The sequence below is a fragment of the Gopherus evgoodei genome, chromosome 1 (genome assembly GCF_007399415.2).
Source record: "Gopherus evgoodei ecotype Sinaloan lineage chromosome 1, rGopEvg1_v1.p, whole genome shotgun sequence".
Lineage (NCBI taxonomy): Eukaryota > Metazoa > Chordata > Testudines > Testudinidae > Gopherus > Gopherus evgoodei.
In genome coordinates this window covers 259,765,296-259,784,425 of record NC_044322.1, presented here as the reverse complement: position 1 = coordinate 259,784,425, position 19,130 = coordinate 259,765,296, and the positions used below count along the sequence as shown (strand labels likewise).

General features: G+C 43.3%; 1 protein-coding gene across 5 annotated transcripts in view; it reads right to left on the bottom strand.

Annotated features, from left to right (window-relative positions):
• Positions 1 to 842: 842 nt before the first annotated feature.
• The window catches only part of SLC37A3 (solute carrier family 37 member 3), a 38,751-nt gene continuing 20,463 nt past the window's right edge, over positions 843 to 19,130 (bottom strand). For all 5 annotated transcript variants that reach the window (XM_030544128.1, XM_030544154.1, XM_030544131.1 and 2 more), the window contains 8 exons: positions 16,369 to 16,453; positions 15,067 to 15,245; positions 9,865 to 10,006; positions 8,561 to 8,662; positions 7,706 to 7,753; positions 6,884 to 7,035; positions 5,009 to 5,074; positions 843 to 3,182 (listed from right to left, as the gene is read on the bottom strand). In XM_030544128.1, the coding sequence (XP_030399988.1) occupies positions 3,090 to 3,182; positions 5,009 to 5,074; positions 6,884 to 7,035; positions 7,706 to 7,753; positions 8,561 to 8,662; positions 9,865 to 10,006; positions 15,067 to 15,245; positions 16,369 to 16,453 (867 nt within the window). In that variant the 3' untranslated portion in view covers positions 843 to 3,089. The remainder of the gene's footprint in view (positions 3,183 to 5,008; positions 5,075 to 6,883; positions 7,036 to 7,705; positions 7,754 to 8,560; positions 8,663 to 9,864; positions 10,007 to 15,066; positions 15,246 to 16,368; positions 16,454 to 19,130) is intronic.

Sequence of the window (19,130 nt, the reverse complement as noted above, 5' to 3'; positions counted from 1 at the left end):
CATAGTGGTGGGAGGGCTTTTTTGGTGAGGGGATAGAGGGATTGAGGTTGTTTAGCATTATCTTGTTCAAATAGCCATTAAAATGAAATAAAGTTTTCTTCAAGTACCTAGAGGATAGGATATTCTGATTCTAGTCATTCACAGAAACATGGAAGCAGGGCAAGAAATCACTGCTTCTCAGAAAAACTACTGCTAAATAGTTTTCTTGTAGGTAGTGAGGGACCAGGCACATGACCATGATCTCTGGGTGTCTCAAGAAAGCCAACCTCTCACCCCAATCTGAGTTTACAGAGTGCTATGAAACAAGAACACAATTAAAAAGCTCCCCACTGTGTCCATCTAAGATAGGAGCCAGGGCGAGTTAAACGAGCAAAGAGGGTACCTAACAAGGATAGCAAGCATGTTGTGTTTAATACTGAATGAGCAGCATATGACTTCTACATTTGAGTCAGGTATGTGTGGTTTCTCAGAGGCCATTAATCACACTGTTCTCAGTGCCTCTGGCAGGGAGTCTCACAAAGCTTCTTATGAAATTGATCAGGAAGTGCGCCAAACTAACGAACAGCAACGTTGCCTCTTTCTGGTTGGGATGGGGATTTGTTGTAAGAGGTCGCAAGAGTTAGGAAGTGAGAACACCGAGGAGAAACAGGCATACACAGCAGGCAAGGGCTGTGTAGGCCCAGCTCTTCAGAACTAATTACTAGGAAAACAACTGCAACAACACTATTACACCTGTAACTGGGAACTATTTAAAAAAGGAGGAAGAGTTCTGTTTGGTGAACTTAATGATTTCAGAAGGGTGTGGTGGAGTGGAATAAAGCACACACAAAAGAATTCCACAGGAGTTCACCAAAAATAATGATTTATTCAGATGACATTGATTTGACATTATCAGAATCAAAACATTTCTCATCACCGCTGCTTGAGGAAATACACCAGCCAAAAGGTCTAGTGCAAAAATAAATATATTAAGATTTGGGTGGAATGCACAGCCAATCAAGTATTAGCAATAAATATGCTGTCTCCAAAATACCCTCTGAACAGTTGCATATGCTCTGCAGCTCAGTGTGCAGATGGAGTCTGCAACCAATTTGACATGAAGTGATTTGCTCTGAAGGCTGCAATCTTCATTTCCGTCAGAACTTACTTGGCACCTCGACAGTCAACCAAAGCCTGGAATCCAAAACCTCCATTCTCAGACACAAGAACTGGGCAAACAGTGCCACCAACTATTTCCAATATGAATTTCAAGGAGTCCACTTCCATTTAGAAATGGACTAAGGACTGGTTTGGGATCTGAATACTAAGCTAAGTGCCCCAATGAGTTGAGGGCACAAGGGTAGGTCCCCGAACAGCATCTCCTCAGGACCACCCCAAATTAAAATGGCAAAAATTGGAATAAGAGTGGGAAGAGACAAGAACATGGGTCCCTTATATGATTAACTATGCCTTCTCCCCAACCACTGGACTGTCTGAAGGTTATCTAAAAGCAGAGAGGAAGAGATCTAAAAGCAGAAAAACATCTGAGACAAAAAAGGAGGAGGACTTTCAGAAACCATAGAAGAAATAGAGCAACCATGTTTTCCCAGTAAGTGAAGCTGTGAAAACAGTTGGCACTGCAGGATCAGCAAACAATGTCTGAGCAACAATTCAATACAATAAAGGCACTAACAATTTCCCACATTAATCACATGATTAAACATTTACATTCAGACATTTAAAAAAAATCACTGTACACTAAGTTTATAAAAGGCCATTTTCTATTTTAAAAATTCCTTTTTTCCCCCCAAATTCTCAGTTACCTAAGAATTTTTCCATCCATGTGACAGATGTTAGTAACTTGCTTAATGCACTATGGGAAGGTGCTCAGATGCAATGGTGTTAAGCATAGACTAGAATTATATGCCTTTGTATCTGGCTTTTATAAGAAAAATAAATGTGTTATCAGACTGACAGCCCTGGAGCCTGAAGGTTTCTGTCTGTCCATCACGTCAGTAAAGCCTGGGCAATGCCGTGTCAGTTTCATCACACTACCTCACTAATGAGCCTCAATCCTAACCCAGAAGCATCACATATAAAGGCAGAGAAATAATTCAGACTCATTTCATTCAGTCCTGGGTCTGCTGTGCTAAGGAAGGATAAATGGTCAACTGTCCACAGAGAACAGGACCGATGACACCAGCTTCTTTCAGAAGTGTCACCCAAATAGCCATCAAATGCAGAGAACAACGACTTCAGGTCACAACTGATCTGACAGCCAACTGGTAAAAGAATCTGTATCCCAGTCCCAATCCTCAAAGCCATATAAATGGCCGCTGTTAGATCTATAAAGTTTACTGCAATCCTTGAAAATTAGTGTTAAAAGATTATCCTCCTATTCTACAGTATTTGGCTACTTAAATATTCAGAAATCGCAGGGTTTCGCAACAACAACAACAACAACATCAAGCATGGACTTAGCTTCTGATGGAGAAATTATCTGTATATGAGAGGGTTATTAACTAAGGATAGTAGAGATTAATCTGTGTATAGATTTAGCAAAGGTATTTTCAGGACACCTGGACAGCACAAATGCATCCGATTCCAAAGAAACTTTTTGCTCATTCTTCTAAACCAAAGCAAGAAAGAACTTCAGAATATTCACGAAGTGGGCTGTACGGTTTCCCCAGCATAATGAGGTCTCACCATTCGCTGTAAGATTGACTCCCCATCTTCAGTTTTAAAGATCTGACACTTGTCAGGACATCCAGAAATAATCAGTAAAGGTTATAGCAATGGGACCACAAACCAGGAGGAAAAAGAGTGCACTTGCTGACTTGAAAGGCTCCGGTGGGACTACAGCCAAACTGATTAATCCCTCTATCTTGGAACAGCAGCTCCATGTTGCAGATGGTCTCAATCCATTTGGGTATTTGGTATTCCAACAGCAAGTTCTCCAAGGCTGGTCTGCAAAACCTTGTGGCACATTCTGAATTAGTCCAAACTTGCAGGGCAGGAGGGGGAGAAAAGAAAAACAAACCTCCCAGAATTTTGATTTGTCTCCCAGTTGTTGATTTTCCTTGGACAGTCCCTCTGAAGGGAAGCAGCAGTCACCCAGTCTGCGTACACAAGTGTCTCTCATGCAGGAGCAATCTAATTTCCCTCACTAGTAACGGTGAGATGAATAGGATTGTTGAACTTGTCTGTGGAAAGAAACAACATGAAGGACAATTAACACATGTACATGTCGCTGCATCTTCCCTCCAACACATTTTAGAGGCATTTGTAAGCACAGAAAGCTGGAAGTGAAATAGGAAAGTCAAAGTTTGCCTATCAGAAGGACAGAAGTGGGCTTTAGACTTTCACGGAAGTTTCTGTATAAGCTAAGGCTCTTCCCTCTACTCCATGGCTTTGATAGGCTCCAGAGAGAGCAGTGCAAAAAAGGAATCACAGAGCAAAGCAAGGCAACACCTCAGCCCTAGCCCTAAAGGAGAAGCAGGTGGATTATGAAAGACTCCCAGCCACTACCAACCTGAGCAGCTCAGGGTGTGAACTCTGATCTTCTAGACAGAAGCACTGTGCTTCCACCATACTGGGCCAGCCCTACAGAACATTTTCATTTTGGTCCCTCAATGTCTGATCATCCCTCCCACCAACCCAAAAGAAAGGTCTGCACAAATTATCAGCTCAACTGCATGCAGATGTGGTCACCCCGTCTCAAAAAAGATATATTGGAACGGGAAAAGGTTCAGAAAAGGGCAACAAAAATGATTAGGGGTATAGAACGGCTTCCGTATGAGGAAAGTTTAATAAGACTGGGAAAAGAGGCGACTAAGGGGGGATATGATAGGGGTCTATAAAATCATGAGCGGTACAGAGAAAGTAAATAAGGAAGTGTTATTTCCTCCTTCCAATAATATAAGAACAAGGGGCCACCAATGGAAATTCATAGGTAGCAGGTTTAAAACAAAAAACACAAGAAAATATTTTTTCATACAATGCGCTGTCAACCTCTGGAACTCCTTGCCAGAGGGTGTTGTGAAGGCCAATATGATAACAGGGTTCAAAAGCAGCAAGAGTGTCCTGTGGCACCTTATAGACAAACAGAGGTATTGGAGCATGAGCTTTTGTGGGTGAATACCCACTTCGTCGGATGCATGCATCCGACAAAGTGGGTATTCACCCACGAAAGCTCATGCTCCAATACGTCTCTTTGTCTACAAGGTGCCACAGGACTCTTTAGTGCTTTTACAGATCCAGACTAACACGGCTACCCCCTCTGATACTTAATGTTCAAAAGGGAGCTAGATATATTCATGGAAGATGCCATTGATGGACCTATTAGCCAGGATGGGCAGGAATGGTGTCCCTAGCCTTTCTTTGCCAGAAGCTGTGACGGGGTGACAGGGCATGGATCACTTGATGATAACCTGTGTGTTCATTCCCTTTGGGGCACCTGCCATTGGCCACTGTTAGAGGACAGGATACTGAACTTGATGGACCTTTGGTCTGACCCAGTATGGCTGTTCTTATGTAACATCAGTTCCTTGGAAACACTGGAAGCCATGTGACAATGCACTTGCACACAGGGGAGTTGGAGGGGGCAGAATCCTAACTTGGAAATTAGAGTGAAATTCAACTAAAACGAATATTGCACACCAGATACAAGAATTTTTAAAAGGGATAATGTCAAGTGCTTCCCTTTCTATCACTTAGAAAACCTGCTTTAAAAATCTATTCTTGTTCATTTGGCAATAATAATTCAAAATCCATTTTTTGATTGGTGGAAGGAACTGATATTACCATGGCTGATTTAGATCACTTCCTGCTGTGCCCCAGCCATATACCAGCTCTGGAAGTAGCATTATAATTAATGGCTGTGGTAGAAACAGTTTAAGGTGTGAAAGTCATTAAAGCTCTCACAAAAAAGGTCCTATTATTTATTTGTTTATTATTCTAGGGTTCAGAAATTCTTTTCAGCTGCAGACTCAACATGGGTGAAAAAGCTAAAGAAGAAAAGACCTCTTACCATAAGAATGAAGAAATAGAAAACCCACATCCATCCCAGATTGTCCTGGATCAAAGAAACTAGATACTGTAAAGAAACAAAATACGATATTTAGGATCATCAATACACGCACATCTGTGAGGGGTGTTTTTCTGGTGTCACCCTTTCATTTGCATCTCCCTGAGTTTGTGTACTTTTATCACAGAGAAAGAAAAAGAAAAAAAAAGCCAATCACAAATTCTCTCTTTTAGATCTAGCGGCTCCTGCCCTGGCATAATGGGAGACTTGCTGCCTTAATCCTTCTATATAAATCCATACAAGATCGGTGAAATAGAGATACCAGCTGAAGCTTTACAGGTAACAATGTTCAGTGAGGAGAAAAACTAATTACAGCTTCAAGGAGCGACAATTTGACTAGAGTGAACGAAGGATTTTATTGCACAGAACATACAGTTACATAAGTGAATGTAAATACCCTTAGAGAAGCTGAACCCTCTAGGAAGATGTACAACTTAAAAAGGACATGCATTTTCAGCAGCTATACAAGCATTAGCTAGTTAACCCTTTCCAACACCCTGTTATGCAGATAAGATGCTCAAGCTTCTGCACTGATTTACATCCTGAGCTCAACAGGGCTTTGCAAGCTTCAAGTAAAGGCAGAAATTATCCTTTATATGCAGTATTTGAATACAACTCTGATTAAAGCACCTCTGTACCTCTCTGTTACTGAGCACATGGGCACAAAACACAGGATCTTCATTATGGAAGCGTTCCTGGTGCTTCTGCTGCTTATTCCCCCACCTGGAGTGACACTGATCTGAGTGCAAGTCCAGATAGCAAAGCAGTGACAGGCAGAACTTTTCAGAAAGAGAGACCCACTTCTCATGATACTCTCCTTAAGAAGTGGTAAATGTGTGGGAAGGGGAAGATGCAGGAAGCATGGTACACTGGGAAATTTGTTTCCAAACAAGATTTGAAAGGTGTTAGCAGCCTGTTAAATGTGGAAAACTAAGCATCTCTCAGAGAAAGAACGAATATTTCATTTACTGGGGAGAAACATCTCAGTCAGCAGTTAACAAGTTCTTCTCTGCCTGCAATCAGCACTGCTGATATTCACAGGAATATTCCCAGAAGTGCCAATTATGAATCCTAATTCCTTTGGGAAATGGGGGTGTGGACTCCACTCCAACATACATCTTGGTATTTCATGATGTTACACTCTCTCTAGTATTATGGGGCCAGATACATCACAGGCCCTGTCCAACCCCAAAATCAGCACTATGTTCTTTCATGTGCATGAATTTTGTTTCTGCATAACAAGTATGTTCCTATTGCTGATGCCCTCAGCTTCTGCTTCAGTAACAATTCGTGGTCAAATCCTATAACAGCACCCAGCGTGGAAGATGAAAGCAAGTGATACTAGTTTTACAGGATGTGAAGTCTGCCCTAGATAAAGAGAATCACACCCAAACTAGTCTAACATAACAAATTCTTATGTTCTATGTAAAGGGGACATTCATCTTAAAAACAATATTTCATAAATACATTTCTTCAGAGCTGCTAACACCTTATTTAAAAACTGAAAATAATTCAAAAATCCAATTTTCTTTTCACTATTTATGGAGTGTAAATGTTTTCCGTATCTCAACGGCTCAAGTTATGGAAGTGTCTAAACCCCATTTCATTCTCAAAATTTGTTGCCACAATATTTGCATTACAAACTCTGCAGAGAAGTTTTGTTTGTTAAAAAACACTGTTTCCACTGGAAGTTAAAAAAGGATGAATGGAAACGTTTCAGCTGGGGTTGGAAGCTTTTTTCCCAGACCCCATGTCACTCCCACGTAGAATTTTAAAGGCACATTCCCTAATTCCTCAGCTCTTCTCTCGTAATCTCACCTGGCCCACCGCAGCTCCAATGCTCCCAGTTCCGTCCACAATTCCAGTGACTGTTGCCAGAGCCTCACTGTTCCCTCTGACCAATTCTTGACGTCCCAGGTCAGCGGAAATTGCAGAGCTGATCATGTTAGATGGGCCTCCAATGAAAAACCCTGAAAGCACCAAAAGACCATCTTCCAATGACAGCACTGCAAGGAGGCTGCCATTGGCACAACCCAAGAGTTTCACACGGCAGGGATTTTCTGCCACCCAAATGTCAAGGGCTGGGGATGTTCTGGAAGTCTCAGTTAAGGGAACAGGTTGCAGTAAGGGGAAAAATGCTTCAGTCCCAGAGGGTTTAGTTATCCCTCACAGTGGTTGTTATGTGCTTCTCTGTGTGTCTAAGGGAGGAAGTTGGGGGAAATTCACAGAAGCCCCTAAAATATGGGTGTTTGAAACCAAGGACCCTCACTCGTGCTGGTTAATAAAGAGTTCACATCACGGGGTGCTTCCAAGGAAGCTCCCAAGTATGCACCTTTAGTGGCAGAAGAAGCTTATAGTTTCTTGTAGTATAAAGAACGCAAGAGACGCTTGCCATCTGAGCTATTCTAGTCTGCAGCATAATTCCTTATTCCACACCTCTGTTTGTGAAAGCTTCTTAAAACAGTGTTTTTTAAAAAAAACAAACAAAAACAGTTGGGCCTTCATGGTCACTCCTGTTGCAGCCATGGCATTTAGCTGAGAAGGAAGCACACTTGAATATATTAACAAGGTTTTACAGCAGTGTTATTGTTTTTCTGTCTACACGGCTACTGGGGTGAAAGTGGCATTTATATGACATACCTGTAATGGCCATGATGAACGCGTTGATGGGTTTGCTGTTTGGAGAACCTGCCAGGGGGTAGACAGAAAAGAGGAGTGTTAATAAAATAAGAAATAATTATATCTAGCTCTTATACAGAGCTTTTCATTTGTAGATCTCAAAGCACTTTACAAAGATCAGCTTCATCACCCCCCATTTTAGATGGGGAGATGGAGGCAAAGAGTGGTCAAGTAACCTGCCAAAGGTCACCCAATTAAAGGATTCCTTTGGTGGAGCCAGAGAGCATACATGTGAGATCTTCAACCTTATGATGGCTCCCAAGTCCACTGTCTTGTTGAGCCTAGATGTGTCCTTTAATTAGTTGTCCTAACAGACTGTTTCCAAATCCCATTAGTTGCCAGATGCTGGAGTGCTTCTGTAAATGGTTTGAAGTCTAAGAGCTTCTGACTTATCCTTTCCTAGATCTTCTCTCACTTTTTACCCTCCCCTCACCCCTACCCATTGGCTTTTCCTCTTTCAAGATGTTCGCACCTTTGCATTACTGCTTTACGGGTTGTAATTTTGACATGTTGGCAATGCTAGAAATGCAGCCAAAGGAGCACATCTAGTGCCAGCTTCCCACTGGCACAAAGAAACCCAAGCACTCAACCCACATCTTTCCCCATCCTTAACAAAAATCTGAAGAAAGACTTCTTCCCAGATGCCATGATCTCCTGGGGCAATACAACATTGCAGAGTGTGACTGGCCCAGAAATATACTCTGAAGGGCAATATCCTGAACCAGAAACAGGTTCAAGGCATAGAAACTGGCAAGTGTCCATCCATCTGACACAAGAGGTCCCCCCCTTGCCCATGGGAATGCAAAATATACTCACGACTGTATCCAAAGAGAGACCCTATAGCCAGAAGCAAGCTGATCGCTAGCACTGGAGCTCGCTTCTGTAGCATATCGGAAATCAAGCCTTGGATTGTCCCACCTGCAAAAATAAAATGAAAGCTCATCGTGCCCTTCCAATTAACATATGGAACACATACACTGCTGCACTTACTGAACTCTGTTCTTTTCTCTTTACCTCTGGCACCTTTATTGTGGACAAAACTCTCACTGCCGCCTGAGACACAGTCAAGGCAATATCAGATCAGGGTACTCAGGACACAGTAGCGAGGATTGATTACTATGTCTCGCTCTCTATGCGTATAGCCAGTCAGCGCTTCTGCTGTTTGTTCCTTTCCCCACACACCCTTCCTGTAATCTCAGTTCAGGTCTGCGCAATGTAACACACTGTGGCCGTCTCCTAGAGTTTCCTACTGTTCCTATTAATGGCTCTGCTCTGCTGGTGGGAGCACTAGCACACAACCGATTCTAGGCACCCCAGTGACACTTTTAACACTGTTGTCTAACTCTGCTCAGAGCAGATCTATCACCACAAGGGTTACAATGCTGGCAGCTTTGTCTACACTAGCATGCCCATCATGGCAATTACCAGTGGAGCTGCACTGCCGATAAAGCATTAGGAAATAATTCCAGTATAAACAAGGCCATAGAATCAAAGCAGAGCCAGAACGGATCTGAAGTGTCTTGCAGGAAAACAGAGTGGACTACTTACCCAGCCAAAGAACAGTGAACCTGGGAGAACAGAGCTCAAGCCATAAAGAGAGGCTCTCTTTGTTCTGGCTGGAGGCACAGGTACAGATTTTACCACTGGCAAACAAGCACAACTACACTTGGCTCCATTGAAGACAATGAAGTTGTGCCCGCTCACTCCAGTGCTGAACCGAGCCCTTTGTTTGCAGCAACGTGGGAACAGTTGCTAGGGTAGAAGGTACCCCTAATCTAGACCTACCCTATCGCTCAGGGATGCCAGTGGGAAGTAGGGCAGGAAACCTGAGGGACATCTGATTGAGTGGGATACTCTCGTGTTCATAGCAAGTGACAAAAAACTCTCATTGCTGAAGTGTACAGAAATAGGGTAGTACCCCTTTAAACAGGCTGTGAGCTCTCTAGAGGTACTCACTATGTCCTATGTTTTACAATGCAGCCAAAGCAGCAGTGTATGTAACCAGGCCTTGCATGCTGGGCACATTCAGTAAACTGGGCCCATATAGTTCCTTCATGTTCAAGAGCAAGAAACCTAAGAGCTGGGCAACCAAAAAAAAGTTGTTTGCTTGCTGCACCTACCTACAATTCCTCCCACATCATACCAAATTGAAAGCCGGTCAGCTTCAGCCTCCTTCCATCCAAAGTTTTCGCTGAGGTAGAACGGCAGCCAGAAGAAGAAGGAGTAATTCACTAGTTTCAAGCAGGCATAGGCCAGGGAATACTAAGACAAAAACAGCAAAAACACCAGCAAGCAGTTAGCATTAGAAAAACACAAGTAGCAATTCCTCCTCCTTCCAATAAGCCCACAGTTGAAGCTCCCATGGTTAAGTGCTTCTGCATTTCACAGGAGAATGCAATGTCAGGAAAGCCCAGTGCTGAATATCAAAGGGACAGATTTGGGGGAGGAGAAAAATCAACCAGGATGTCTATTTTTAGTGTTCTTTTCATCGGACACAATGGGTTGAAACACCATTTCTTCCAGCAGCTTCACTTGAAGCACAAGCTTCTAAAGAAGAAAACAATTAGTTCATCTCCTAGATCAGAGGAAGTTAACCACATGACACTAAGCAAGCCAGGGGCTCTTAATTATTTGCGCACTATGTTGAGAAAAAATGTGGTGCTTGCCATAGTCTATCTGCATCACTGTGTTCCATTCAGAATATTGCTACATACTCAAAGCACCCTACAAAGAACTCCTTGTAATACCCAAATGTTTGTATCCCAGAGCTCAAGACACAAGCTTTAGGCATGCTTGAGAGTATCACGTCTTCCTACAGCTGAGACTGTTTGTGGTGCTCTTGCTATAGTTCTGGGGAGTGAACTTGCCTTAGCTTGCAGGAGGGCGCTCTCAGTGCAAACACCTCCCCTCAGGCAGCCCGAAGACCCGGTTCAGCAGCTGTCAGGGCAGGTATAAGGTATGCTTATTTTGTCAGGCCTTTGGCTGACCATCACTCTTGCAGTAGAAGGGAGCCATGTTTGCAGAGTTCCAGCGCTGAGTGCCAAGTGCCGTAGCTTTTTAAGGTATCCAAGAGGATAGATTGTGGATATGTAATTATCGGCTTGTTTTAACATGGTAAGAAACAGATGATACAGCGATTAGCGCCAAAGACATATGATATAAAATAAATGCCTCCTAACACACAGATTTCTTCAGCAGCCGTTTGATTAGAAAGCAGAAGAACGGAGGCTTGCCTCCCCTTAAGCCTCCTGTCTTTATAGTGTCCGACACTATGTGTCTCATGGGCAGGATTCCCACTGAAGTCAACAAAAGTTCTTCAGGAAGAGCAGGACTGGGCCTTACTGAGCCCACTGCTTATCATTACAAAGCACTTCAGAATGGTCGACTGGATTGCTTGAGACACTAGCCATTCTTCATCTTCAGAGACCCGAGAGGAAGGCTGTCAGTGTAAAGACAGTTCCACTGCACTTGTTCAGTTGGGGAAGGGGAAAAACTGAAGAAAACCAGAGTAGGAATATAGTTGATTTGTTTTATAAGTGTATCTATCTCTTGGAAGTTATCCTTGCTTGTATTCAGGGATCCACATTCACTTCCCAGTCTCACATCCAAGCTGCTCACAAGGCCCCATTAGTACAATGAAGCAATTCTGGAACAACACAGAACAGATGATCGATTTGATCTTCCAGTCCTTTGCCCTGGCCAAGCAGGATTGTTCCTCCAATGTATTTGTTAGCACTCTGACCAACCTAATTTTACAGGGCTCAAGTGAGGGGACTTCCACTACTTCTTCAGGGAGTTATTCCACCATCAGAACCTTTTTTCTAATATTCAGCTTCCATTTCATTCACCGTTTTAGCCCATTTCTCCCAGAACCTCCCCCGCCCCACCAAAAAAATTAGTCCTCTTCTTGTATGGCCTTTACACAGCTCAAGGTGGTTATGTTCCCCTTAGTCATCACTTCACCAAGCTGTATACATGGAATTCCTCAGTGACTGAGGTGTCTGTACAGCACCCTGTCTAATGGCAGCCCTATTCTTACTGTGGCCGTTAGGTGCTACTGTAAGCATAAGTGGGGTGGCAGCATTGCCTGTTATTAAGGTTATCAAACATGTTTCAGTATAAAACCCTGTTGTCAGTTGTTTATAATTTTACCAAACTTTATCATTGGGAGTGAAGTTTTCCATGCCAGTGTGCTCCTCAGGTTAGTGGGGTTTTGCCTTTAAGTTTAAGCCAAAATTGTTTAGCCATTTCTGAGAACAAGGTTCTTTTGCCCATTGTCACGAGGCAGGGTTCCTTCACCCTAGATTCCCGTCTGCAAACAGTCCTCACGCACAGCTAGTGACAAGTCCAACGAGAAGGGCTATAGTCACACTGTAAATAAGCCAGAAAAAGTTCCCCACAGCTCATGGTTCATACATTCTCCCTAGGCACAGGGTAAGAGGGAAGAGACCTTGGGCTTCTCTGGCCCTTCCAGCTTATCCTTCCGCTCTTCCTGTCTGACTTTTAGCTGTCCTCAGCCCATGTGCGAACCACCTGGTTAATCAATCATTCAATCCTTAACCAATTATCTCCCGAATTTGTCCCATGTGGGGATGTTTATCAAGTGCCCAGAGTGGTGAGTCAGCTTAAGGCTACTCTCACACTGTCCTTCCTATGTTAAAAACATTTCTGACTATTGCTTTGAAAAGTTCTAGTGCCCCACACTTGGAACAGGAAGTTGACGCTTCACAGAGGGGGGCATGTGTGTCAAGATCAGGGATGGGCCTTTTGCTATTCCTCTGAATATCTGCCATGTTATAAGCCTTTGGAGGGTGGGGGTGGAAAGTCCATGTTTATACCTGCCTTTCAAGCCACTGCTCCAGCCCCCCAGCAAGTCCCAGCATTGACCAGACTACACACATGCCAACCCCACAGAGCAATGGAACATGCAGCACCTCCTCACAACTCCTGTGTGTGACTGGATTGTGCATGTGACAGCCCAGGAGTAGAGAGCCAAACCCAGACATTCCTTACAGTTGCAGCTCCCAGCTGCTCCAGGTTAGGGCTGAGCACCAGAACAGGGCAGGGAGCCCATCTCTCTTGTGCTCCCAGTGGTTGTTATGAACATAAATTACTACTTGTGAAGCATTCAGATACTGTAGTGATGAGCGCCATCAGAAAGCCCAGGAGGGATTTAAAATTCTATACTCAGAACAGGGTTTGAATAGTGTGTAGCAAATAAGGCTGGGGGCCATACACTGAACAAGGATAACACAAAATATTGAATAGCTGCTCACTAATTGAGCACTGTCCATCCTGTGCACTGAACAACACAGGTGTCCTGTAGGGAAAAAGTGCAATCCTGTAATTAAAGATTACCATAATGCATACACACAAGGGCAGTATTGCCAACTCCAAAAGTTTGACATGTATGACTCAGAGCCCTCAAAATCAACACATGACCAAAAAAGATTAGTGGGGCTTTTGCTCTGTCTTGATTTTTTGTACTCCCCCCACCCCACATGCATGTTTGTTTCCCCAAAGTTATGAGGTAAGGTAATTTTGGCCCTCACTGCAGGACCTCTCGCTGGTTGCCTGATGGTGTGGAGTTCCCAGCTTCTCCCCTAGCCTCAACATTCTAATTAATCCTGTGTCCCCCTCACTTCCATATCTGTCCATCTGCCTGTGGGGCTGTCAATTCTGATTGCATAGGTGACCTTAATCCTGGCATTTCCTAACTTTTGAGTGCTTGATTTTGTAACCTTAACAATGTTCTTTTAACACAGTTTGTGCGTGTCCAGTGATGTATTGTATAGATGTCCCTGAACCACCTGATGGCATCTGACACCATGAGTTGCCACATCAGCCGAGCATAGCGTTGACTGATTCCACATTCTCGCAGCACTCGCTTATTAGTGGGGTCCCATGCACCCAAGGCTCTGACAATCAGTGCATGTGTCTGAACCTGGTAACCCTTAGTTCTCAAGGTTTCAGCCAGAGGGCCGTATTTCTCTACCTTTTGAGCTCAGGCATCGTGGAAGACCAGGGTCCTGTTCTCGAAATGCACTAGACGTCTACCATGATGATGATGAAGATCTTTCGGTCCTAGGTGGTGATGACGATGTCCGCTCACCATTGGCTGTCGGTTCCGGGGATGGCAGAGTTCACGGCAACCTTCCCCATAGGTGGTGGGATGGCTCTGGCCAGGAGATCTTGGATGGCTGTGTGTCGCAGCTGCCAAGCTCTCAAATGGGGCTTGCAGCTACAAAAGACATGGGGTAGCGTCTCGTTGGCACAGCTGCACTACCTGCATCGCTTGTACCGATTCCCATGGCGGACTGCTCCATTGAGCGGGAAGCAGTTGAACTGGGCACTGTAGATGAACTGCCAGTTGGCAAAACGGGTGAAGCTGCCCCTGGCGAGGAAGTGGTTGCTGGAGTTCCACTTGCATATCACCTTGAATGTCTTCCCCTGGTCTGGCTTCCATTTCAGGTTTTCCACGTATTAGCAGCGGATGGCATCCTTCAGGATCCTTATCAGCATGGTTCTAGCTCTTGGAGTGATGACTGTGTGATCTGTATTCTTCACTGGACATCGGCAATACCAGGAGGAATGAGCTGGACCGCCGATGAGAAGCGCAGTCAGGAAAGTAAAACACTTTCCTCATGGATTGTTTTTCTAAATGGACAGCCAACCTAATTCTCAATTACTGAGGACAATCGCCACTCACTGATATATTTCGCTTTCCACAACCAAATCTCTGTACAACTTTTTATGAGTGATGTATCCGAGTATCTGGAGTCTAATATATAAACTGTATTGTTAAATCTATTCACCTAAATTTGGGTTATTGCTGATTGTGCACTCTATGGATCTTATGACTTTTAAAAAACTAACTTTATATTTGTGGATAATCGAAGCCAGGGGTAGGCAACCTATGGCTCATGCGCCGAAGGCGGCACGCGAGCTGATTTTCAGTGGCACTCACCCTGCCCGGGTCCTGGCCACCGGTCCGAGGGGCTCTGCATTTTAATTTATTTTAAATGAAGCTTCTTAAACATTTTAAAAACCTTATTTACTTTACATACAACAATAGTTTGGTTATATAATATAGACTTATAGAAAGAGACCTTCAAAAATGTTAAAATGTATTACTGGCACGCGAAACTTTAAATTAGAGTGAATAAATGAAGACTCGGCACATCACTTCTGAAAGGTTGCCAACCCCTGATCTAAGCACTATATCCAGCTGTGGACACTTTTCCCAACCTATTTAACATTAGCTTTAATAAAATTTTTAAATCTGTAAATCTTCATCACAAACAACAATGCTGAGTCCTTACCAGTACAACACCTGGTAGACAACAAGCTTGGAAAAAGCCAATGGCCTTGGGCTGGTTGCGAGTATCAGGTGCTTGAATAGAGTAATTTTGATCATCCTCATCCTCATCGTTGCTGATTAAGGGTTTGTTTGCATCTTCTTCAGCACTGCCCTCCTGTTCTTCTCCAAGCTCAGGGAGGCCTATAACACATGAGAATGTACACTAGTAACAAAGGACACCACCATTCTTTCCCCACACAAAACCCATGCTCACTCCTTTTAAGCATTTCTCCCTTCTGACACCCCCTTGCTCTCCCATACCTCCATCCTCCTTTGGCTTAGAAACTCTTCTAGATGGTGTTCTGCAGAGTCGCCAGTAGAAACTACCCTTTGTCTTCTAGCGCTCTTGAAAGTATTCTGTCTGATCCTGGCGTCGGCTTTGTCTGTTCTGAGTGTCTGGCCATTAGTTGGAAGACACAACAAATTAGTGCATTTCCCCCTATTTAATGGCTAGACTCCCTGTGCGTGGTTCCTGCACACATCACCTCAAGCAGAATTTGAACATGGATGCTCACAGTGTACCAGAAGCAGTTCTGACACATGAACTAACAGGAAGACTCTGTATGGTGGATTTGCTAGAAGCTGTCCTACGCTGTCTGACCTGGAGGACATCCTTATATACATTCCAACACTTCAACAGTTACCTCCTCTGCAGCCTCCCCAAAAACTTGGGAGGCTCCACCATGTCCCTGACAATGCCCTGAAGATCTCTTTTCTACTCACACTGGAGACTCTGCCTTGTCAACCATCTTCTCAGATAAGGCCTGTGCCCCCTTTAGAGCCTATATGCCAATCTTTCAACAGCTGGTGGAGTTTTGCAAACCCAAGGCATTCTTTCCCCTCATGGGATGGAGAGGATTCTGAACCTACTGCTCAACACAAACTACTCCCATAGTAGTTACTTGCATGTTCCTCTATTAACTCTTAGAAAAACACCTAGTTCCATAGGAAGAATACTTGGAAAATGGGTGCATTCTAAGGAATATGGTTTGCACACTAGTTGAACCCCTCTTTGATCCTCTGTCCACGTGAATAATGTTGTCTGCACCTAGCGTGTTGCAGGCCTGGAAAACGTTCACTCAGGTAGCCATTACAGGGCTTCAAGGCAAGTTTAGAACTGTGTCAATGACATGAACTTTTGGCAGCAGGAATTGGGTTTTTGAAGTGACGTGGCAATGTTAACCACATTTTTAATGCCACACAGGGGAGCTGCAAACCTGCTTGCCGACTAGGGTTTAAGATGACACGGACCTCTTTTACTTACCCACTTCTTTCGGGGAAATCAAAAGTCCAAAGAAAACAATGATTCCTCCAGCAAACTGCACTGATGCTGTCACCAGGAAGGCATACTGGAGAGAAGAGAGAATAAAAGAACTACCTTTCACATTGCTCTTTGGCATCTCATTCTAAATTAAACATTCATCTCTATTTTTCCAACCACTTTCAATCACAAATGGTTTCCATGCAATGAGACAGGCAATTTCTCTGTACTCCATCTCTGTGCGAGAGTAAGCCATACCAACATAGACTATCTCCATAAAACCTAGAAACAAAGTCACCCCTGCCTCCAGAGTAGACTCTATACTGTTTACCACGCTTGAGGGGGAGCACTGGAATGGAACACATGACGGTGGGGAAGGAGCTTAGACACTGAACACTAGATTTTATTCACTTTTCCTTTAATGCAGGCAGCTAATGAACATTTTGTCTTACAGTAGTGGCCACAGCTCACTGCTCTTTGTGGTTACAAGGCAGAGTACGTACAGGCATCTGCCATTCAGAAGGGTGAACCCTAACGAATGAATAATAAGCTACTGTATTTCTATACTATTTTTCAAGTTTGTGCAATAAGGACCGTCAGCTACATGAGCAGAGCACATGAACTTTCCTCCCTTTACACTCTGCTGCATTTAAGATTTCCATGAGAGTGAATATTGGAGGTGTGTGTATTGAGTCCATAAATACTACCCTGTTCTCAGCTCACTAGCTATATAATATTGCTTTACAAGGGGCGGGGTCGGCAGACAAGGAGAGAATTCCTAAAATCAGGTTGTATTGTCCAAAAGGTGAAGACTGGAGTTGCAGTCAGTGGACATGCTCGAGCTGAAGCCCCCTCGGTGTAAGAGAGAAAAGGCTGCCAACAGGGGATTCTCTGTGAAGGGTCCTTGACTTTGAAGCTCTTCCCCAAACTTGGTCCAAAACAGCTTACGTCTGGCCTTTAAGCCACAATGCAAAAGCCTTTTCTTTTCTCCCTGGCTTTTGGTGATACAGTGGGTTTAACATCTTTTTGTTGCTTGGCCATTGTGGGGTGGAGAAGTGCTGGAGATCAAGTTGTAACTTATAATACTTTTATATTTCAATATTGTCAAGAACACCTACAGCACAGGAGAGCAGTTCTTTTATCCTAGAGAACTCAAAAAAAAATATCAAATCAATAAATATGTCTACCTGAAGGAACTATTTTTACTCAAGTGATGGTTGGCAGTTGGGGGAGGAGTTCTGTTTTTAAGTATAATATTATTGTTCTCAAGCACCAGATTGCACCTGCTCAAGCCAGGCAAGTACAGGGATGTCATAACGGAGGCCTAGTTTTCTTAGACTCTGCTAAAAATCTAACAAGATGCTCACTGAGCACAGTCAGATTGAACTTAGCACTGATTATTTTTATATCCCGTCCCCAAAAGAAAAGAACAGCACAAACTCCACAGTGAGAACTACATTTCAAATTTCAGCCTAACCTCTTTAAAAGTATATATAAAAATATGTAGTAGTAAGGGAAATTTTTACTGGTCCGTAACACAAAAACAGCTGAAGGTATTTTACTCAATCTTTCAAAAAAGCGTTTACCTCCAGGAGGAAGTCAAGAATAGATAATTCCAGCCCAAAAGGTGGATGTTTTGGGAAGCTGAGTGTGGCTGAAAATAGGTAGTTATAAAGAAAGCTGTTTTGCTACCTTAACTATATCATAATTTGAGTCTATTTCTATAAGAGGCCATATTAATTGCTAATCCTTGTTAAATGCTCCCTGAAGCAGTGGCATGTCCATCCTCACACCCTGATGGATGTCCGTGCCCAGGGCCGGATTAAGGTTATGAGGGCTAAGGCTAATGGGAGGGAAGGGTCTAAGTATGAATTATATATTGCACAAAAATTATGAAGTCAAACATTTATCTACATATGTATTTATGTATTATTTATGTAAAACTAACAAGTTAATTCTACTCTCACTACACTCAACTCTTCAAACAAAATTTGCCGCCGCCGCCCCCCCCCCCCAGCTTTAGCTGTGGCAAAGTCATGAATGACGTCATCGTAATTCAAAGACTTGACCATTTCATTCTCAACGCTCAAGAGGGACAAAGCACTGAGATGCTCTTGAGGCATGGTGGATCGGAAGACATTTTTGACCCTGGTTAGAAGAGAGAAGGAACATTCTCCACTATAGTTAGTGATCATTAGTGACAAATACAGGCATAATGAAATTTCGACATTTGCAAAACATTCTATCACACTGGATTCAGTGATAACTTGGTACGTACAAATACGAATTACTTTCGTCACCTTTTCTCTCTATATCTGAGAGTGATGTGAATTCAACAAATTGAAGAAATTATTTAGTAAAATCTATTGGGAGATCGTCTGGATATTTCTGACGCATTTGATACCTTCACTGACTTCGGAGCTTGAAATGTTTGGCGAAAAATTTGCCAGTACACTAAAGGTTTTGTCAGTATTTTTGTAAGTCTTGAGCCGATGTTCCAATTAACTTTTCAGTTTGTCAATGATTGTGATGAAGGTATTAGCTTTGAAGGCCTCCTTGTCACTGACTGAGTGGGCAATAGCATCATCATATGTCTTCTGTCTTTTGCAGCATTTGGCTGACTTATACTCATGGTTAGCAATCCTTGCAACCCCCTGAATTTCATACTCAAAGCTATCCTGCATTTGTTGAACAGTTCCAAGACTCCTCACTAGATTTACAGAAGTGGAAAGGTCAACTTGAGCACTTTGCAAGCTTAGACTGCA